The sequence below is a fragment of the Podarcis melisellensis genome, assembly GCF_964234715.1.
Source record: "Podarcis melisellensis genome assembly, chromosome: 3".
Lineage (NCBI taxonomy): Eukaryota > Metazoa > Chordata > Lepidosauria > Squamata > Lacertidae > Podarcis > Podarcis melisellensis.
This window is the reverse complement of record NC_138530.1, coordinates 57,972,496-57,995,924: the sequence shown is the minus strand read 5'-3', so window position 1 is coordinate 57,995,924 and position 23,429 is coordinate 57,972,496. Positions and strand designations below refer to the sequence as shown.

General features: G+C 42.1%; 1 protein-coding gene across 1 annotated transcript; it reads left to right on the top strand.

Annotated features, from left to right (window-relative positions):
• The first annotated feature begins 668 nt into the window (after window positions 1–668).
• On the top strand, window positions 669–22,380 carry RAB32 (RAB32, member RAS oncogene family). Its single transcript, XM_081905234.1, has 3 exons — window positions 669–1,126; window positions 17,959–18,236; window positions 20,089–22,380. Exons 1-3 carry the CDS (start codon window positions 883–885, stop codon window positions 20,236–20,238), a joined length of 672 nt encoding a protein of 223 aa, XP_081761360.1. The 5' UTR covers window positions 669–882; the 3' UTR covers window positions 20,239–22,380.
• The last annotated feature ends 1,049 nt before the right edge of the window (window positions 22,381–23,429 follow it).

The window sequence follows — 23,429 nt, the reverse complement described above, 5'->3', positions numbered from 1 at the left end:
TAAGATCAAGCATACCCTGGCACATTTTATGAAGGTGAAATCAGTCACCTCCTATTCCCAGCAATGCAATATTTTATACAATTGTACAGGACAGATCTTATTGTGACTTATTGAAGGCCCGCATTCCTGAACACACTTGAGGACTGAGCATGCTTCCTGAAAAGAACACCCCGCCGACTTCATTCCGCAGTAAGTGTCACAGGATAGTGGCCATCCTGTGGCATCCAAGTGGCCGCGACACATTAATGTGTCCGGGGGGCAGACAGCTTTAAGAGTTGCGTGGCGCAGAAGAGGGAATCCGGTACAGCTTCTCCTGAAACAGCGCGACAATCTCCCCCTCCCATGCAGCCATTAAAGGCGCAAGGGCTCTTTTTCGTTTCGCCACCCTAAGCCCGAGAAGGCTCCCTACTATCTTTAGCGAGACCCTCCCCTCTGTGGAAGAAGACGCCCTGTTGAATTCGGTAGGGCTTAGTCCCATGTCTGCGGGGCCTGACCAAAACAGGGCAGCAGCGTGAGAGCGAGAGAGCGCCAGCCTCCTTTGCGCCTTACAGCGTTGAGCTGAGAGGCGGGGAGGAGCTGGAGCCAAGGAGGCGGTGGCGGCGGCTGTGCTCCTCCGCCTGCGCTGCCTCCGCCCCTCCGTGGAGTTTTATAACTTGCCGGGTTTCCGCGTCCTGTGACTCTGGTCAGGTGGTTCCCTCGCTCTCCACAGCCGCCTGCGGGAGGACGCGCCTTCCCACCAGAAAAGAAGGAGTTGAACAAAGAAAGTTTGCCGAGCGGCCGCAGCAAAGGTCTAGGAACCTTCCCCTTTTCGCCCGGCTCCCCCTGAGTGTCGCTGGCGGCTGGGGAGCAAGGCGGGCAGGCAGGCGGGCGAGGGGCGCGAGAATGGCGGGGGGAGGCGAGAGAGGCGGCGGCGGCGGCGGCGCGGGGCTGCCGGAGAGCCGGGAGCATCTGTTCAAGGTGCTGGTTATCGGCGAGCTGGGCGTGGGCAAGACGAGCATCATCAAGCGCTACGTGCACCAGCTCTTCTCGCAGCACTACCGGGCCACCATCGGCGTGGACTTCGCCCTGAAAGTGCTCAACTGGGATAGCAGGACCCTGGTGAGGCTGCAGCTGTGGGACATCGCAGGTGAGGAGGCGACAGGCGGGCGATGGAAAAGGCGCTCTGCATGTGCTCGGAGGCCATCCCTCGTTATGCGGGCTTTATGCGGTCTTGAGTAGAAGCTTGCTTTTGGTTTTGCTTACTTGGATGGAAAGTCAGTGTGATGTAGTGGAGAGAGGGCCGGGCTTGTCCAGGGAAGATGCGAGTTCATAGTCCTGCTCACTGGGTGTATCTAGGTCAGCCAGTTTCTGTTTCGGCCTTAACTCGCCTTATAGGATGGGCATGATCAATAGGGTAAGTAGAATTCATATAAGCCACTCAGAGCTGCTTGAAGGGGAGGGTTACCCCAATGGGGCTGCCATTATTGTTGGGGAGGGGGAAGAGCCACTTTCTGCCAGTCAATTTTCTAAATGCATATGTTTGTGTTATGTGGAGATAGCTTGATAAAGTTTTTCATGTATGTATCTTACGTATGCTTTTCCATGCGCACAAGTTGTAGTCTTTTGTATATACCCACATGCAAGCAGAGGTACTAAGTCTTAATGTGTAAAGTATGTATATGTGTAAATTTTTAAAACATGGGCATAGGTTAAAGTTCTGCATGTGTGACAGCTGTGGAGGTTGTGGGGCTTCAAAGATGTTGCTACTCTTGTGTGGCATTCTGGATTTTCCAGAAGTTATCAGTATCAGCTTAACTAAAATATTTCTAAGTGTACTTTTTACATTATTCCAGACTTCTGGTGAAGTGTGTTAAAAACTCTGGATTTTAGAAAAGAGCATTATTCTTTAAGATTTATGGCAGTTGCTGTGTTGTTCAATAAAAGGTGTTACTTCTTGTTTTAGACAAACTTCTGGTAACTGTAAGTTGCAGGGAGCTTTTGATGTGGCATTTTCTTCAGTTGCTTCACTACAAGGATGTAGTCTTGAAAGAGAAGTCTTCCCAGTTTTGCAAAATTCATTGTAATAGTCTCTTCGGTTCCTCTTTTCCTTTGCTAGCTCCCAGTTTACTCTACCTTTTAAGACTACAAACTGTTTTATATAGCAATGGGATGCAAGAAGGATTTCTTTTTCATCTGCCAAGTTGACAGCCTTCCAGTTATGGGATCAGCATTCTCTTCCTAGTACTCGCTCCCTCTCCACAACTGAGTCCAGCAACTATTTATCATAGAGTGGGTCAGTTAGGGGGAAAGCTACTATAACTGCAATCCCCCCCCCTTAATTTAAAGAAGTAATGTGATTACTGCAAACCTTTTGCTCTTCTGACCTTTTAGTTGGTTGAATTGATGTGATTGCAGAGCAGCTTCGAATTGGGGGTGATGCATAGGCCGATTTGCAATGACATATTTGGATAGGCCAGATTGCATGCAGCAGCGTTTGAGCTTTGCAAGTGTACTTTAACCTGGGTGGCATCAGGCAAGTTGTTCACCTTCAAATACTAGCCTGTAAAAGTGAATCATAATGACTAACTTAATAAGGTTGCTAGGACTGTAAAGCAGCCTTTATATAAACGTACTGTTAAAAACGCCATTCTGATAGTTGATTAAAAATGAAGGCTGGTCACTTCTCTTTTGAACGTTTGTGTTACCAAAGAAGTCACTAATATGGGGAGTATTTATATTGTTGTGATTTTTCCAAATCCTCTGGTAGCCTAGAAATGGTCCTTGTTACATATACTTACATTTACACAACCAGTACAATTGTTAACAGTGCTAACAAGCACCACCTGTAATTTCTCTGTTGCTGTTACTGCCTAATTTGGGGGCGGGATGGGGGTGTGGGTCTGATGATTGATCTCAGATTCATTTGTAATAGCTCAGCAAAGGTTTTTGACACCTAGTTGTTAAAGAGCAGCAGTAAAATGACTTTCCCAGCTAAATTAGGCTGTTGAATGAAACAAGCAAATCAGGAATGGATTTTTGTGTGAAAGAACTATGAACTTGGTACAGTTTGGCATGGAAAAAGAATTCCTGGGCTCAGAATGTGCTCTGAGGGAACTTGTTGATTAATTTTAACAGTATGTCCTTTGCATCTGATTCTGATGGGTAGGTCTTTGTGTTCTTCTAGCAAACAAAAGTACATCCGACAGGCCTGCCCACCCCAGGTGTAATGGTTGAAAAAACAGAACACCAGTGTTCAGCAACATATATAGGAGTCTCAACTGACAGCCAAACTGTTGCAAATGTTTGTTTCAGATGCTGGGTTTCATCGAGTTCTATTGAAATTATCTTTTCAAGATGAGGTTACAGATTGATGTACTGATCTGCAGATATTGGGTGCTTTTGATCTAGTCTTTTATTTTTATTTATCTTAAGGCTGTTCTACAACAATAAATCTAAATAGTGTTTACTGTTTTCCTCGATAGAACAACAGAAAATGACAACCTGTTGGCAGTACTAATGAGACTGATGGTAAAGGACTAAGTTTCAGATATTCCACATCCTAACCTTTCCCAGACAGCATCAGAGATGGGAATAGGCATGACAGGGACAGGGATAAACCAAGTTATACAGCATCCTATAACTGCCTTCATTCAGCACTCGGCGTAACTTATGCCAGCAGAGTCACTGGTGTAACTGAATTGCACCACTTAGGTTTCAGTGGAAGGGAAGCTAGTGAAGGTTTGTGCTGGCCCCCCACCCACCGCAGGAAAAAAAACACCCTGGCCAGAAGCAGTTAGAATGTGGCTTATGTCACACCAGAAATACACAGGCATATCTTCCTGGTTAGAATTCCTTTGTGACTGTTGTATTTTCATCACATCAGGATGAGAGAATTGGCTAGTTTAAGTCTCTTGTCTAGTTAGTTCTGAAGCACAGTGTGTGAAGAACCAAATTCTGGTCTCCCGAGCTTTGTGTTACATAATGGTCTGATCTTTCTGTGGTCTGGCACCTCTCAGTTTTCAGCTAATCAGTGCCATGAAATGTACTTGTAATTGGTTGCGCTTCATAAGTTAATGAAGTGCAAGTCAGTAGAGCGAAACATAACAATGCAGAGAATGCAACCTACCTGGCAAGGAGCCCGCTGAACCAGTGTGTTCCTTTTGTCAATCCCGTAGATGTTTTGAAGTGTGTCCAAAACAATTTTGCACTGCACTTTCTACAGAAGTAGTTACCCCAATAATAGAACCATATAAACATTGCAAGATACAAACACAGCGATCACGTGAAGTACTGAAACCATACATTCTTGGAGAAACTACCAAAATGGAAAAAGCTGAAGTTTTACTAAAGTGGCTGTGTAAGTTCTGATTATTCCTTTTATGAGCAGACAAACTTTCATGCAATGTTAGAAACTCATATATTTATAAGCTAGGCGCCAAATGGCTCCTCAGACAATCACCCAAATGGAATGTCTTGCTCCATTTTTGGGTCAGACGACTTGGAAGTAGTATTTTTCAATACGACTTTTTGGTTCCTGAAATTCATTCTGATTGTGTAGATAAAATATAATGGATAGAATTCTACAGGATGTGTTGCTAGTGCAATGATCCCCAGGCATGTACCTCCAGATGGTGGAGACATCAGGTGCCATCTGTTGCCAAGAAGTGGTCAATAGCCAGGTGCAAAATGTGCCTGGCAACCTTCAAACTCTGCTTCCATGCAAGCAAGTCTCCCTGTCTGCCCATAGAAAGCTTCAAGCCGTTCAACCTATTTGTACTTGCAAGATGCCATTCAAAATCTTGTGACATACAGCCATTACTAATGTAACTTAATTTCAAGTGGATTTATTGTTACATGCTGAATTTTAAGGCCAGGAAATATGTGCGCCCAAATTAGGTTACTGAGGCATCTGAGTTGATGATTGCAACCAGGGAAGCTAAAGCACACATGTCTGACAAGAGCCACTCTGACCCTAGAGCCAATTATCTTCTGAGAGAAACAAGTAGGATCTGCAATAAAATATTGTCATTGTGGACTGCTCTACTTCCATTTTCCTGCCGGTGCTTTGTTACAGGATACTCCAAACCATTAGTAAAGAGACCCCTGACCATTAGGTCCAGTCGTGACCGACTCTGGGATTGCGGCACTCATCTTGCTCTATAGGCCGAGGGAGCCAGCGTACAGCTTCCGGGTCATGTGGCCAGCATGACTAAGCCGCTTCTGGCAAACCACGGCAGCGCACAGAAATGCCGTCTACCTTCCCGCCAGAGCGGTACCTATTTATCTACTTGCACTTTGACATGCTTTCAAACTGCTAGGTTGGCAGGAGCACGGACCGAGCAACGGGAGCTCACCCCATCACGGGGATTCAAACCGCCGACCTTCTGATCGGCAAGTCCTAGGCTCTGTGGTTTAACCCACAGCGCCACCCACGTATTAGCACACTAATGCAAAACTTGGAGTTGCATAAACATACTGATGTTCCCTCTTTTCCCCCTTCACTGAATGCACTTGAACTCCTGATGATGCTTCTCAGCTGAGTTTGCTATAAGAGGAAATAATGAAGGTTAGAAGTAGAGGTTCCAAGAATATTGGGGGGGAGGTGTGAATGTTGAGCGTCCCCTGTAATGGGGCAAGCCCTTAACTAGGCTCTAATCTTGGTACATGCTAATGTCAGTGTCTCTGTGTATGTGCATTACAAAACCTCATGCTAGCACAAGTTGCCCAGGATTTCCTAGTTTACTATTCCAGCATAATTTACGTTGCCATCCGTTTAAAATTGGGAACTAAGTTTTCTATGGGCTCTTATTTCAACGTTTGTTGATTTCAACAACTTTGTTTTTGTTTTTCATGATAGTTGGCAGGAGCCAACTCTTTTAAATGTTAAATCATGAGGGGTTTGGGGTGGGAAGGTGAGGAAAGCATTTGGAAGTAAGTTCCATTAAATTCAGTGTGACTTTCAGTGTAATCCTCAACATGACTACTCAAAAGCAAGCTCAGATCAACTCAGTGGGGTTTACTTCCAGGTAACAAATTATAGGATTATGGCAGTGATGGCCAAACTTGGCCCTCCAGGGACTACAATTCCCATCATCCCTGACCACTGGTCCTGTTAGCTATAGATGATGGGAGTTGCAGTCCCAAAACAACTGGAGGGCCAAGTTTGGCCATCACTGCTATAATCCCATTGCAGGGGACGCATACTTGTAAAGGAAATGAGTAGTAATGAAGAGCAGGCAGGCTGTGAGAAAGTTATAGTAGGGATATGAGGCTGCTGCTCAACTGTTTGCTAGGCTGAATATGTGGTGCCTGAACATGGAAGTTGCTTTTCCAAAGAGAGTATCCACCATAGGCTAATGGGACGTGGTTAAGCAGCTAACAGGAGTGTTTGAGCAACAGAGTTTTTTTTTAATAAAAAGTGCATGGCAGTAGACTTCTCTGAAGTACCATTCTTGATGAAGATAAATGAGACTCTAGTTTATTTTACAGTAGTCTCAAATTAAAAATGGTCTTTTTCACTTGAAGAATTCAAAAGGAACAAAGCATAACACTGATAATCTCTTAACCATTCCTCTGACAACTCACCTAAAAGAATTGTAGGCTGCAGTCCTATGTGTGTCTATTCTGCATTACAATAAATTGTCCTTGGTTAGCTACCAGATGAATGTTTCGCAGCAGTAAATATGTTTGGGGTGCATGCAGATAGTAAATGGAAGGGTCACAATGTTCCTACAGATGAGTTCCAGTTGTCAGATGCATTCATAAACTGAACGTGCAAGTTCTTAGTAAAGCTTGCCCTTTAGAAAAAGGGAGTGACGATCCAGAGTGAGCATGTGATAGTCATTCTCTTTAATTTTTCATATTGTCTGTCTTTGCAGTATTGATGTGTGGCGACAGGCAAAATAATTCTAGGCTTGTTTTGTTTTTTAAAATGAAATGTGGGTATCTGAAGCAAATAGGGAAATGACTCATCTACATAAAATCAAGCTTAAAATCAATCAAAGTTGGTATTTATATCATGTATAAAAACAAATTGTATTTTCAAGTGGAAATGCGTGGCTAACTAGGGGTAGAGAATTTAATTGCAGGAATCAAGAGTGAGTTGAGAGTGTTTCAATATACATATGATGGGTGTTGCTGATGTATAAGACTTGGTACATACTTCCATGCCTTTTCTTTTTAGAGCTTTGGTGGGCGCAAGTGCTGCTCGCAAGTAATTTTTTGTAGCCACCCTTTGGTTGGCTGTGAGTCTGCCTCTCAATCCAAAGCCCTTTCTGAATGGGCTGACTGGGAATCCAGGGATGGTGAAGCTGAAGTGGGGAATGGAATACAAAGGCTACCTCATCTCCATTGATGGTTACAAGAGCATGCAGCTTGCAAATACAGAAGAATATATTGATGGTGCATTATCTGGAAACCTTAGTGAAGTTCTGATAAGGTGTAACTACAGTATGTCCTTTATAATAAGGGGTGTGAAAGAAGATGGAGAAATGAGAGAATGACTATTTTTGACTGTGTTAATAAATTTAGCTGTCAGGTTTTGTGTTTTTGTTTTTATATGAGAGACTTGGTACATAATTGCTTTGGCCATTCTTCAGCGAGTACTGAGTGCAGCCAGTAGGATAAAACTACAGCATTAATTTAGGGCTCATCCACACTTACTTTTTGCCCTGTGCTTTCAAGGCACAAGTCCGTGTTTTAAACCTCTGTGTCCAAGCACCATCCCTCCCACCACCTCTTTCCACAGGAAAACCTGCTCTTTAACACTGAATCGGAATTAATGGAAATTTGGGTTTTCAACGAATTGCCATTTGATCTGATTCAGCAGTAAAAAGCTGGTTTTTGTGGGGAAAGTGCTGGGAGTTAGGGAGTAGAGCTTTAAGTGCGGTCAGTGGTACCTCGGGTTAAGTACTTAATTTGGTCCGTTCTTAACCTGAAACTGTTCTTAACCTGAAGCACCACTTTAGCCAACGGGGCCTCCTGCTGCTGCTGCGCCGCCGGAGCACGATTTCTGTTCTCATCCTGAAGCAACGTTCTTAACCCAAGGTAATATTTCTGGTTTAGTGGAGTCTGTAACCTGAAGCGTATGTAACCAGAGGTACCACTGTACCTGTGTCTAGAAACCCGGCAGAAAAGAAAGTATGGACGAGCCCTTAGAAATGCAGAACTATTGGGAAAGATACTTGACAGAGCATCAGGCTTGGAATTGATTATGACAGCATGTTCCCCCCAACAAACCCTCAGCACAAATCTTAAAGAAAGCTTTTCCATATTTATCTTTTGCTGGTATTTAGCACTCTTAAGGCTTCACAGGGTAGAGAGGAGAACAGATATATGCTGAAGGTGTAAATTGTGAGCCACGCTGATATGTCTGGTATTTTGGTTCTGCCTGAAAATGTAAGCCTTCTACAGAGTCATAATAAATTAAATCAAACTTGCAACAGGATATGCCTCTTCTGAACACTCATTAATCTTGTCATTTGGCTATGCATGATTTGGTTATGTCAACAGATATAGGATTGTTACTTCATTTATTAACAGTGGCACATATGGCAACTTGTTTTAACTGGGGTGGAAACTCAAGGACTCCTTTATCAGACGAGTGGATTTTGCAGGTCTGGGAATTGGCAAATACATTCTACTGTAACGATTATATGACAGTGAGGGAAGGTGGACAATCTAATGATTTTTTAATTGAAAAATAAAATTATGCTTATCCTTTACTGGTGCAATAAAATGTGATAGTTTCCATCCGCATTTAGGAACACCATAAAAATATACTGAATGGATTTATGGATGTTTATGGATAACAGAAAGTTTTGTTTACTTATAGTGTGATAATTATTTATCTGGCTATTTTGTCTTTATAATTATTTTGTTACATCATCTTTTAGTATACTTTTCATTGTAATAATAATAAAAAATTAAAGTAAATTGGTAATTGGTAAGTAAAAAACAGGGACGCGGGTGGCGCTGTGGGTAAAACCTCAGCGCCTAGGACTCGCCGATCGCATGGTCGGTTCGAATCCCCCGCGGCGGGGTGCACTCCCGTTGCTCGGTCCCAGCGCCTGCCAACCTAGCAGTTCGAAAGCACCCCCGGGTGCAAGTAGATAAATAGGGACTGCTTACTAGCGGGAAGGTAAATGGCATTTCCGTGTGCTGCTCTGGCTCGCCACATGCAGCTTGTCACGCTGGCCACGTGACCCGGAAGTGTCTGCGGACAGCGCTGGCTCCCAGCCTCTAGAGTGAGATGAGCGCACAACCCTAGAGTCTGTCAAGACTGGCCCGTACGGGCAGGGGTACCTTTACCTTTTTAAGTAAAAAACATGCCTGTGAGCGAGTGGAGTTAGGGAATGTGCATATTCTGGATAGGATTGTATTCCCTCCAAAGATATGGGTATGCAGTCTGAGGATACTCCTTGATCCATTTTCATCACTGGAAGCCCAAGCAACCCCTGTTTCTAACGAGTGCCTTTTGCCTGTTTCAGCCAGTGCACCAGCAATAACCATTGGCTACTAAAGCCTGGCCACAGTACATTAGCAACCTCAAGACTAGGCTACTGCAAATGAGTTTTGTGTGGGGTTGCCCTTAAGATTAGCTCAGAAGCTGCAATTGGTGCACAATGCAGTGGTTGAGTTGCTAAGTGAGCCATCCTATTGTGCATGGGTAGGCAAACTAAGGCCTGGGGGCCAGATCCGGCCCAATCGCCTTCTAAATCCAGCCTGCGGATGGTCCGGGAACCAACGTGTTTTTACAGGAGTAGAATGTGCGATTTTATTTAAAATGCATCTCTGGGTTATTTGTGGGGCATAGGAATTCATTCATATTTTTTTTCAAAAATATAGTCTGGCCCCCCACAAGGTCTGAGGGACAGCGGGCCGGCCCCCTGCTGAAAACGTTTGCTGATCCCTGCAAGTATTGCACGTATATATGACTCCTGCCTTAAAAAAAATTGCATTAGCTGCCAAGCTAGTCTGAAAGGGCTTCATATGCAGTTGCAGGAGAAGTCCTCACCATGACTCAAGGCGCTGTGAAACTAGGTATAGATTTACAAGGGGCTTTAGGCAGTTGTGCCTTGAACAGCAGTCCCATATGAGAAATCACACATTAAAAAAAAATGGTGGGAGAGGGGAGAGAATTGGGACTTGTACTGTCCCTGTTAATTGCTGCTTGCTTGCTTGCTTGCTTGTCTCCCTCTCAATTTTAAAGCAGAATTTATTGTTTAAAAGTTGGAATAAGCTGCTCTTGGGTGGAGGTGGGTAAACTTGCCACTCATTTGCATACACAACTGTTTTCCCCTATGCTTCATCCTGGAAAGAAGACTTAAACATATAAATAAATAGCCTTTGGAAGCCAGGTTGGCAGGAGTAGCAGTTCAAAGCAGCTAGAGGGTAACATGTTGACAAATGCCGAAATAAGGCATTTGCAGTAGACTTCCTCCTATGTATGCACTATGAGTGTTTCAGTATGGCATAGGAATCAGCTTTTCTGGAAAGGCAGGCTCCTCTTGATCCTGGCCCAAGTATGTTACTTGCTTAATACAGGTTGTGGATTGCAAGAGCAGATCACAGTGTCCCAGTTCAGATACAACTGCCACAGAAGGACTTCCAAAAATGAGTAGTGTGTGCTAATGCAAGACTTAAGCAAAAGTCCCTGAGGTCTTGTGGCTTGTGGCTTTAGTTTTGCTCTTGTAGAAAGACATGGTAAAATGTAGAAGTGACTATTCATTCTTTTTATCACATGAGCTAAGTCTTGTGAATGGAGATCCATTACCCTGAGTTTCAAGCTTATTTTCAAGACTCCTGATTAAGCAAAATAATAAGGAAGTGCTGTTTGGTGTCAATGTGTGGTTTCAACTCGATTATGAATTAGAAATTTGTTTCCTCTAAAGCAGAATAATATGTTCAAGCTTGTGCCAGTGTGCAAGTCTAGGGATTGGGGGTTCAAATCACAGGCTGCCAGAAGTTGATGAACATCTGAGGCTAACTAGAAAAACAGGAAAAGTTACAGAAAATAGCTGCAATGCTTGTGTCTACCCACTAACCTATCCCCATTTGTTTTAAAAGAGTATGTCTTGAAGATAACTTTGTCCACTTTTCAAAACGTATAAACAACATCACCAGAGTAGGAGGTAACAAACCAAACAAACAACCCTCCCCCCCAAAATTATAAAGTTGCAAATTAAAATGGCTAAAAATGAAAAACACAGAAGCGGGATAAAATCCAGATTTAAAAGCAGCAGGATGGAATCACTTGGTATAAATTCTAGGCACTGACATGAAATCAGCTGGGTAAATAAAATAGTCTTGGCATGACAGTTGAGAGGAATGGTGCCAAGTGGGTCTCCGTATCCAATAATAATATCATGGAGGCCTAAATCTCCACTTGGCCATTAAGGCCCTTGACAAGTCATTTGCGGTGGTGTACCAGTGATAAGTGGACTGAAGATGGTGGAGCATAAACCTCTTAATCTCAGGGCCATGGGTTTCAGCCCCATGTTGGGCAAAAAAATTCCTGCATTGCAGGAGGTTGGACTAGATGGCCCGTGGTCCCATGATGCCCAACCACCCTAGGAAGAAGCACCTGTAGCAAAGAACTCAAACATGAGGTCCCTTGCTTCTCTGCAAGGAAGCTGGGAGGCAAGCACTTGCTGTGCAAAATACTGTACGTAAGTTACTTCCAGTGCAAGGCTTGCCAGGAGAATTGTAGAAGGTCACAGTCTTGACTGTGAGCAGAAGAATCACAAGCCTCCAACTGTAAATCTAAAATGAGAAGCAGAAGAGACTAGCAAAATTAGACTGGGATATGAGTTTTAAAGCTATGTCAAACGAGTCTGCTTAGATTAGGTAGCAGAAGGTGTTGAAAGGATACTGAGGTAGAAGGGATTTTTTTCAGACATTATTAGCAGCATAGTGTGCATGTCTCCGAGTCAAGTGGAGCTCTTAAGTTTAGTTTATGCAATTTCTTAGATGTCATTTCCAAAACAAGACTCATGGCATTGCAGAGCAGTTAAAATGCACTAAAGTTCAAAATAGTGCAACCCCACCCCCATCCCCAACACACTAACACATCAGGGATAACATTAGTATGTATGAAATCAGCCCCTTGTATCACGTTTTATGCAAATTCCTGACTTACTTGAATTCAGTTCCCTGGATTTGTGTGTGTGGCTAAGAAAATGGTAGCATGGAGAGAAGAACAAGCTGCACATGACTCTGGCCCTGAAATTTCTCTGCTAGATACAAATAAGTCAAATAACTTACAGAACATTTTAGCAGTTAGTTCAAGTCTCTGAAAAAGAACCAGGAAGAAGCACGCACCAGAGGTTACAACACCTCCCTCTGTATAAATTGGGTCATTCCTCTGTTTGTGTTACTTCAGAAGATGAATGGCCTTTAAAATTTCATAAGGCAGAAGAGATGATAGAAGTGTGGTATGGCAGGTGTGCCAGTTCAAGAGGTTTCAATGTGTTTAAAACCTGTGATAGTTGTTAGTTGTTGGCAGAGCAGAATAATGTGAGAGCTTGCTTCAGCATGGGCTGTAAAATGCCACACAGTATTGTGCAGAGGTGTTAGACTGGCTTTGTAGCCTTGGCTGCTTTCCAGACAAACTTGTGGCAAGCAGATGGGAAAGGAGGGAAGAAATGAGAGAAGAAGGTGCTGTCATACCACTTCCTATGTTGTAACTGTTTCTCATTGGGGCAGACTATCTTTCAGTTAGGGTCTGGCTCAAACAAGCAGGTAAGTCATGGTGGATTATTATTATTATTATTATTATTATTATTAATTGAATTGAATTTATATGCCGCCCTATTCCTGAGGGTCTCAGGGCAGTTCACAGAATAAAATCAAGATATAAAACCACAAAATACCTAATAAAAATAAAAACAACAACCCAATAGCCCCTCCCCCCAAAAAACCCCCAAAATTTAAAATGGCATAGGATGTAAATCGGATCAACCAAAGGCCTGGTTAAAAAGGAGTGTTTTTGCCTGGCGCCTAAACGTGTATAATGAAGGCACCAGGTGAACTTCCCTGGAGAGACCATTCCACAAACGGGGAGCAACCTCAGAGAAGGCCTGTTCTCGTGTTGCCACCCTCCAGGCCTCTTGAGGAAGAAGCACATGAAGGAAGGCCTCGGAAGATGATCTCGGGGTCCGGGTACGTTCATATGGAAAGAGGCGGTCCTTGAGGTATTTCAGGCCTGAGCCGTTTAAAACAAAAGGAAATTGTACACTTTGCTTGTAGTCAGTGGTGATCAGTTGGGGTGTCCAGTATGCAACTTGCTGCCATTTGTTTTTGCAAATATAGAAACCTCCATTCATTTCTCCGCACTTGGATTCTGTACATGGAGAACCACTGAACAGGGCTGAAGTGTACACGTTGCATGAAAGGTTGAAACCCCTAAGACAAGGCAAGGTGACTGTTGAAACTGGTTTTGAGCAATCATCTCTTCAGAGCTGACAAGTGCATTATGTCTTCCTTCTGTTAAAGGAAGTGAATTTTCAGTATCCAGAGCTGTTTTAATTTTAGGTCAACTTTTACCCTTAGGATGACAGGAAAGGCAATTAAAAATATATCTAAAACCAACTATAGCCTTTTTAAAAAACATACAATGGAACATACATTTCAGGGGGCTGAAACTGGTTTGTGACTTCCTAACACACTTCTATACATATACATATAGCCCCATCAAACATTGTTTGGTAGAAGCTCAACTTTACCATGTACCTGCAGCATGGGAAATGTTGGAGAAGTGCCCAAGATGTAAGCAGGATGTGGTTCACAGAACTTGTAAAAGAAGCATGAATGGTTTGGGGAAAGAATAATGAAGGTTCAGAAGGCAACAGTCACAGAAGAGAAGTGAGCTGACATGCATGGAATAGGCATTCAAGACTGAAGGGGTCTGGCCTTGGATGTGGATTTGTTTTTTTACTTTTTCAGGTGCAGTAGCAGTAATTTGATTCAGCAACTAGAAATAGTGGACCAGTGGTGGGGAACATGTTGCCCTGGATGTTGTTGAACTCTGCTCCCACTAGCTCTAGCCAGCACGAGAACGGTCAGGCCTGATAGGAAATAGCAATCCAGCAACAACTGGAGGGCCACAAGTCCTCCACCACTGGAGTAGATGGGTGGTCTCATCCTACTTACAAGTCAAACCCTACTAATCCTATTGTGCGCAAGCTAAAGAAACTTTGAGATCCTGACTTTTCAGTTCTGTGTTAAAGGGTTTCTGTCATGTTAAACTTCAAAACTTTTGCCCAGTTTTGAACACCTACAATCTAACAAGGAAGCTCTTGTTACTATAAGTTTTGACAGAATTTGCCTGCACCCTCACCATTACCTCATTGACTTGTATAAATATCCCTGGCTTCATCCAATTACTGGTGGAAGATGCTAGTTTTATTACCATTGTCCTAGGATTAATTTATGGTAAGTAAGAGCAGATATGACCATTAGCTATGGTAGACGTTCTGAAGACTAATTAGGCTTGCACAATGCTGGTGCATGTGCAGTGTTCCAGTTAAAGTAAGCTTCTCAGTAACAGTACAGTGGTACCTCGGGTTACATACGCTTCAGGTTACAGACTCCGCTAACCCAGAAATAGTACCTTGGGTTAAGAACTTTACTTCAGAATGAGAACAGAAATCATGTGGCAGCAGCAGGAGGCCCCATTAGCTAAAGTGGTGCTTCAGGTTAAGAAGAGTTTCAGTTTAAGAACGGACCTCTGGAACTTAACCCAAGGTACCACTGTACTTGCTGCTGGAGTTGATGCCCACATGAGTAGTGTTTTAACAGGCACTGTGTGAAATAACTAACTTTGTGAATTGAGAATTCCACTTTTCTCAAACGTGATGCTGCAGAGAATACCAAAGGATTCATGGGGCAAGGTGTTTTGTGTGTTTGCCCTTGACTTGATCTAGGGGTGGATTAAGGTATATTCTAGAACTGGTGTCAGCTTCACTTTAGCTGATGGACCTAGTTTCAGCAGACTACAGAATGCTGCGTTGTAGCCAGATATGTGTGACTTCATGGGAAGCTGAAAATTGCACTGATTTTCTGGTGCCGGATCCATCACCTTCAAATGTTTTATCCTAGCACCTGAAGTATAGTTTTATAATGAGTTTAGTGAGAGGCTTTTATGTCATTAACTTGGCTGGTTAATATTACAACAGTGCCTACATGAACAAATTACAAGATAAAATGTAGAATAATGATCCAATTTTTCATTACTGTGCTGACCCCAGTACCATAGAAACAGCCTCCCCGTGCCCTGTTTAATTCTATTGCAATTTTTAAGATCAGCATGCATAATCCTCTTTTTGACTGTGTGATTTGTCTCTACAAAAGATAAAAGCCTTCCATGTAAGATATCCACGATAACTTGGATAGTTTATAATTATACAGGTTTTTACAAACTTGGCATATGTGGTCAGAAAGGGCGAAAGGGAAGACTGGTTGATATAGCCAGTTGTTGCAAAAATCAGTTGATGTGGGGAAGAGGGGAAGAAAAGCCTTGCATAATAGGAAGTCTTGTGGAGCCCATAACCCAAATTGCTGCAGCTACTGCCTACCTAAATCGACTCAGTCAAAGCAATTCTCTGACAGTGGAAGAAAGGTGTGTTCTAAGTCCTAGCCCAATGGCTTCGTTAAGCAGCCTGCTCTCAACAGACCAAAAGCCAATTAAACCCCCACACACACACCTTAAGTGGTACTGTAAAAATTCTAAACATAGTAGCCATGTTAGCAGAATTGTTCTGTAAAACACGCATGCAGTAGTTGTTCACAGTACTACCCATGAAAAGTTGGTTCATGTTGGGCTAGCCAACCTATCATGTGACAATGTTGGCCCAAAAACAAGAAGCAGAACTAGATGAACCATTGCCTTGATCCAGCAGGCTCTTCTTATGTTCTTAAATGATAGAATTTCATATTGTGGCATAATCAGTAGTCTGAGCTGTTCATGGTATGTCAGCTAATTCAGATGCCAACTCTGTCCACCAAGAACTTGCCCAACCTTTCTGTCAACATCTTCTGGCCTAACTGTGAACTATTAATGTTTTAACTGAAGTCCCTGGCACAAATTTGATAATTTTGTGGCGAAGTGGTTAAACTATGGAAGGGAATCCTTGAGCATGGAGATGGATGGACTTTTTCTGTTGCTAGGTGGGTGGGTGTTGCAGTGGGTGAAGCCAGCAGCATGTGGTTTTGATTGATCGATCCAGAATTTGCTTCAGTTTGCAACATGGCCACCTCTCATTACAATTCCCAGTACCATACAGATCTCATTGGAAGTAAACCCTATTGGTTTTAATGGGATCCCCTCAAAAAGTCTACAGGGGTTTTTGTACAACATTCCAATACAGCTACTGTTCTGGAGGTTAAGTTAAAGTCATTCCTTTCTGACTTTAGTGTGCTATATACAAATACACACACCGACATATATAATCATAGTAAGCAGTTAAGTGGCAGAAGACTAACAATTGTTCCCAGACAGCCAGGGGCAGAGGAACGTGCCTTTTCCCTAACCAATACATCCAGGATTAAAAAATAAAAAACCCTGTTAACTTTTATTCTCTTTCTTTCTATGTGAAATGTGGGAGGATGCAGTTAGGAAGTCAGGAAAAACTTAAGAAGAAACAGGAAGGGAGGAACTCTGGCATGGAAGAACAGGGTAGCTTCAGAAGGTTGCAGAGGACATACAAAATGATGTCAAGGACTTCAGGTTGGCCACCTTGGCATGTGCTCTAGTGGGATCTTTAAAAACTCACTCCTCCTTTCTACCTTGCTTGTACACAGGGTCATTAGGCAGATGACAAGGGATCTCAATCTCCTCTTAGCACTTGACAAGGGATCTCAATCTCCTGTTCATCGAAAGACGTCCTAGCATTCTTAGTGCTTACTCAATGCTTGACCGTTAAGCAACTAGAATTCTTTTAACGTTATTATCAATGTGTAAATGTTAGTTTAATCCCTTGGAAATAGGGTACATGAATTTTGCAATAAAACGTGCACACCTTCAGCCATGAATGATGGCTTTTGCTTGAACGACTAATCCACTGTTAAGCTGAGTAAGCTATTGCTGTGGGGATTAGCTTGAAGGTTCATGTGGCCAGGGTGTGTCTGTGTCTCAAGCCTACTTTGCAACAACAAGGGGTTGGGCCACAGGTTATCTGAAACAAGAATGGGTCCCCCAGCATCTCAGGACACGCACACACCCCTGTGCAGACATCCTAGGCTCTAGGAACATAGGAAATGACTTGCATGCAAGCAGAAGAGCTTGCTCATCAGGCCAATGGCTCATCTAGTCCAGCATCCTGTTCTCACAGTGGCCAACTTCATTTATATTTAAAGCCTGAAAACAGAACCTGAGTGCAACAGCACTCCCCACTTGCAATTCCCAGAGTCAAACCACTGGTGTGTCTAGCTCAGTATTGCCTACACTGATAGGCAGCCACTCTCCAGGGTTTCAGACAGTGGAAATTCCCAGATCTATATGGAGATGCTGATGACTGAACGCGACACTTTCTGCATGCAAAGCACCAACTTATGGCACTTCCTCCAGGCTCTAGTGAATATCTGTGATGTCCTCTACATATCCCAGAATTCTGCAGGACTCTGTTCACCATAGATGGACACTGTGTTCACTCTTCCAGTTGACCCTTCCAGAGTGCCTGATCTGTGCTGTGCAGGCCAATGGTGTTTGGCCCAATCAATTGTTTACTGTTGGATTCCCTAAATTCTGTAGGGAGCAGGGATCCTCAAAGTCTTGTGCAGGCAGACTTCATTATTTCACTCATCTCTAGCTCTTCTGAGTGCTAGCTCAATTGGACATACATTTTGCCATATTCACATGATCGGCTGCCAGCTGCCACATAACCTGATTATCAGTATTGAACAACCCCTTTTTGCTTTGGCTACTTTAAGAAAACAGTGCCTAGTGCTGCCCTTCATAACATTTGCCCCCTTGTCTTTCAGGTCAAGAACGTTTTGGCAACATGACCAGAGTGTACTATAAAGAAGCTGTCGGTGCTTTTGTAGTATTTGATGTCACAAGAGGCTCAACATTTGAGGCAGTTTCCAAGTGGAAACATGACTTGGACAGCAAAGTGCTTCTCCCAAATGGCAGCCCAATCCCTGCAGTTCTAATTGCCAACAAATGTGACCAAAAGAAAGACAGTGGCCAAAATCCTTCTCAGATGGACCAGTTCTGCAAAGAAGGAGGTTTTGCTGGGTGGTTTGAAACCTCTGCAAAGGTAAGAATATTCTTAAACCAGGGTAAGCTTTAAAGCTTATGTGCAAAGGCACACTTACAAATTGAATCACAAAGGTTTCTGGCCTAAATAAATGTTTGTTGTCTGATTTCTTTCATATATCTGTCTGATTTTGTCTCAGATACAGTTTTGGGGAACAGCTATTATTATTATTACTATTTCAATTCTTATTAATTAGATTACTTTCTTGTGACAAATTCTGTTACAAAAGAGAAAATTCAAATACAGCTCTAAAATATGACATAATAAATTTGAAAAAATTGTCGCACAATGTGTATTCACCATCACCCTTACCACGGAAGTCAGTCTGTGTTTGATCATGTAAGAAGCCAAATGTCCCAGAGCTTATTGCCTATCCTTTCTTAATTTTGATGAGGTTCTTAATTTAGTGTAAATAAATCTTCTTGCCATGTAATTATGTGGTATATGATACTTATTTGTTTTAGTCATATGGACGGTGAAGCATTAAAATCCAGGAAATGAAACTTTAGACCAAACCTTATAGTTAATGGCTGTGCTTTTGATCTAAAGAGCACATCGCCTGAAACAGAACCAGCTTCTAGGAAGCTCAGACACATGTGACTCTTAAAAGAAATGCAACCCCACTGCTTCTCGCTTTGAGCAAACATTTGAATAACTAGAATCACAACCCATTTCTCATGATAAATGTGTAAGGAAGCATAGCTCATTGGCAGAACATTTGACTATAAGTTCCAATTCAGTTCTGGGTGTTCACTCAATAGTGGTTCTTGAAAGGAAGACGTGTAGCTCAGTAACTACTGTAAGTACCGGTATATCCTTGATGTTTTAAGGGGGCCCAAGTTCTAAGTTTCATGTATCTCTGCTGCCACACATAGCTGACTAATTGGGGCAAAATTGCAGATGGGAGCTAGTATAATTTCATCCTTCGGAAAATCACGCATTCAGGTGCAGATGTTGTCCATCAGTAGCATATTACTTTTGGCCTGGAATGGGCATTCAGATCTAAAATAGGCACCCACATTCTGCCCCAACTACTTAATTGAATCACACATATGTAGATGCGGAGAAATCTTGCCCCATAGCAATGGTGGGCAATGGAACTGCTTGTATAGCAAGATAGAGAGATGTGAATAAGGCACTAGGAAGTAATCTTGATTTATGTCAAATCTCAACATGTTCACTGCCTGATCCCTGCTTAGCTAGGCTCATGCAGGGGAGACGCAAGCTCTGAAAATGGTAGCGATGCTGCTGCAGGAGTGTACCTGTGCTCCCAAAGCAGGCAAAAAAAAAAAAGACAGGAAACTAAATTAAAAGCTTTTTAATGCAGCAGCTTCCATCCACCTGAAGATCATTTTTCTGTGTAGAAAATGAAATTCAACAGGGCACTGGCTTTGCACTGGCCTTAGAAAGGTAAAGTTGCAGACTTTAACCTTAAACCAATTGGAAGCTGAAATAACAGTCATGAAGTGCTTTGCTTGTAAACTTTAGTTCTGAGCAGTTTTCCTAAATGGTTTGAATCATTGTATCAAAACACCTTTTACACATACACAGCAAGTCTTCAACTTACACAGGGTTTACGTTCAGGGATCGTACCTAAAGCCAAAATAGTGTATTGTCAAAACCCATTGAGTGCATTGGTGGATGGGATTGCTGAAGTCTTTTTTTCCTGGATGCCCACCCCCCTTTTTGCCCCCTTTTAATTTTTTTTTAGAAAAGGTTTGCCAAGCATGTAAAGCTGAATGTGCATTAAGTTGTGGGCTTGTTGTACAAGGCTTGCATGCTGAAGAGGTGGCGTTCTTAGATTCTTCTACACACGAAAGCATTAACTTATCTCCTATGGTTTCCTCCACAGGATAATATCAACATAGATGAAGCTGCTCGGTTCTTGGTAGAAAACATCCTTGCAAATCTCAAAGCCTTTCCTAGTGAAGAGAATGATGTCGGGAGACTAAAACTGGAACCGGGTCCTCTGACAGCAGAAAGCAAACCTCAATGCTGTTAGTTACATCCAATCTTCCAGTGACACACTATGTCAGAGCAGCGAGATTCCTGCTCCTCATGTTGGACTGCTGCTATGGTGCTTCATCACAACAATCCTAATGAGGAATTGTTTTGTAGAGTTGATCACACTCCAGGCGTTTACACACTTTTTTCCTTGTTGGGTAGGACTTCAAATTGCCTTCTACACTATATCATTGTCTGGTTGTGAACCATTTAGCACAGTTGAAAGCTGCCTCCAATACGAAAAGGCAGTATTTATCCTACAAGGCAAGGGTCAGTATGAGTGACTCAATCCCAATATTTATCTTTCACAGTGCAATTTCAGAACTAGAATAGGAACATCTGTCTATGAGTGAAATTGTTCATTTTGATAAGTGCTATTATTGTTTGCTTATATCCCCTTTAATGCATACAAAATCCTGTAGCTGCCTCCTTTTGCTTTTCCCATAATGTCTCCTCCATTCGTCTTGAGCACCAGGGCACCAAGCCTTTAGGGACACTTGGCACCCAAGAACACTTCATTTCTGAATAGCACAAGACTGATATTAAGCAATGGTAATCTTAAACTCTATTGCTTGGAAAGTCGGGATAGGAAGATTATGCTGTTTGGAAGGGAGTGATAAGGATAAGTCAGTGCTGTCCCATCTGACCAATGAGTAACAGTCCATTTCTGATTCAGATAATGGAAACAAACATTCCAGTACACTTGCATACATTGCATCTGTGCACAATTAAACTTTTAAGGAAAATCTCCCTTCTTGCACAAGCACAATTCTTTCTGTATGTTCTTATGGTATCTGATGGGTTGAAAATGAATAATGTGCCTGATTAAACTGTCTCAATTTTTTTTTAAAAATGAAATCAGATTGCAACACAGAACTGTCAACTTCAGTCTTTTAACTGATAGGTGTACGAGTAGAGACCTCTTCTTAATCGTGCTATATTTATAGTACCTGTATTTTTCCACTTTTACTATTCTACACAAGGAGTCACACTTGATTCAAGTCTTGCACAAGAACAATTTGCAAATGTGGAATATATTATTGCTTTTATTACTATTGCTATCTGCTAAAGCTGTGTGTGCAAAAATAAGAAGTCTGAAGTATCTGTGCAAAAACTGCCTTTTTCTTACGGTGTGTGTGAAATGGGGTGACTTCTGTAAAATATTTAGCGCATTGCATATTACATTCTTAAAACCTGTTAATCCTGTTTTCTGCACCTTACACCTATATAACATAGCATGCCAGCCACTAGACATCTTGAAGTACTTTTGACCTAATATTTCTGAAGGCTTAAACTGGGTCACAAATCTGTTTATGTGACCAAAGATGTTTTGATATGATTTAAATATCAGGCAAATATTTTTATGATGAGCCTAGAGTTTATAGAAGGTATGTTCAGGCACTTTGTCAAGAATCCAAAGAGAGCATCTCATGTTCCTAGACTTCTGTTCTAGGCTTGCACTAATTTTGTTGAATTCCACAAAAGTCAAAGCCCCTTTTAATCTCAAATCCCCTAACCGTTGTGGTTTTCATTTAGTTTTCTAAAATAAATAAAAACATTTGGAATAGATTTTAATACACATGAAGTGCAAACTCTAAATGTGAGCTTGAGTAACTCATTCTGTTTTTAAAAAATCAAAATACGCTTCCTAATGGTAAATGTAATGGTAAAGCATCCTATAGCCACCTTCTGCACCCCAAACTTGCTGCACTGGATGTGGAGGGGATGGGTAACTGTGTTTACATTAACAGATGTGTGCAAATGAACATGTTTATAAAACCTCATTGAAGATGCGGTCTGCTAGCCGCCAGCACTTCCGAGTAGGGCAATAGACAAGAGACATTCTTTGGGGGCTCGTCTTTGCCAGGCTTTCAGTGTTCTGCTTAACATGGCAGCCCTTTGAGCAAAAATAATCTCTGCTTGTAAAGAAACAATCTTATGCACAGGTCAGCATTTGGATAACATCACACTACTTGTTGATACTTGTCCAATGTGATATCAATTTACAAGAAGAAGAAAAAAAGGTTTTGTATACTTACTGTGAGTTCATGTTGTCCTTGAGAAAGCATTGCACCACTTTTTCTTAAGAAGGAACTCTCACTTCTGCAGCTTTTTAATTAAACAGTTTAGTTAAATCTTATCTTTCCAGTTACACGTTTTTGAATATTTCTTCCCAAAATCTAAGTGAGAAGTTTACCTTGCATTTTGACAGTGGGTGTTTAGAGCTCTGATATCAGCAAGCTGCTCTGATCACTTGCAGAATTCTTAGAACATTCAAAAGCGAAACTTCATTGCAGCATATAAAATAGGCTGAATACATATCACATGATTTGTGCTATGTAATGGTAAAGCATCCTGTAGCCACTAGAAATGTACCAAAGTTGGGGAAAGAGACATCTGCTAGCTTGGTGATAGTAGCAAGGCATTAATTCATGCTTACCAAATATTTACTGGTGTGCCTATTTAACTATTCAAAGCACATTACTGTTGATAGGGAGTCTTCCATGGATATTGTATTGTTCTAAATGGGAGCAAAGCACTTGCATAAAGGGGCATGGTGGTGCATTTTGCCATAGAGGCCATAGAGTACTCAGTGTTGCACCTCAGTATACCTGTATAGTACAGAATGTGGTATTAGCTGTAGAACTCAGCTTAATTTAAGAAAACAAACAAACCTTTTGTGCCTCTTAAAACTAACTTAAAGCATGTAGGCAATGCTTGGTGGAGCTCAAAAGCCAGAGGCAGTATTATATGTAATCTCTAGTTTGGGGGGGAAGGGAAGCATTAGTGCCTGCTGTTCTCTGTGTGTAGTAGAAAGAATGTTGTAAAGTAAGTTGTTGATAGCTCCACCTCCTTTCTATATCTTTTAACCTTAGCAGCATAACTGTATAACTTGACTTCCATGCATGGCTCTTGAGAAGTCATTATTATTGTCCAGAGAAGACAAGTCTTAACAGCAGTGACCCCCTTTCTCCCTTTGAAGTTCATTCAACTCCTCTCTTATAATTGTCACTCTTAAATTTGAAGGGTAAATGAAATATGGTTTATACCCTGGCTTAATTTCGTGTTTTTCTCAAACTGCACAGTGACCTTACTGCTCCCTGATGAGCGACTGAAGGGCTGATGCCTTCCACTTTAGAATATTTAGTTAAAATCCCTACACTATAAGGGCTGGGAAAGATCTCTGCT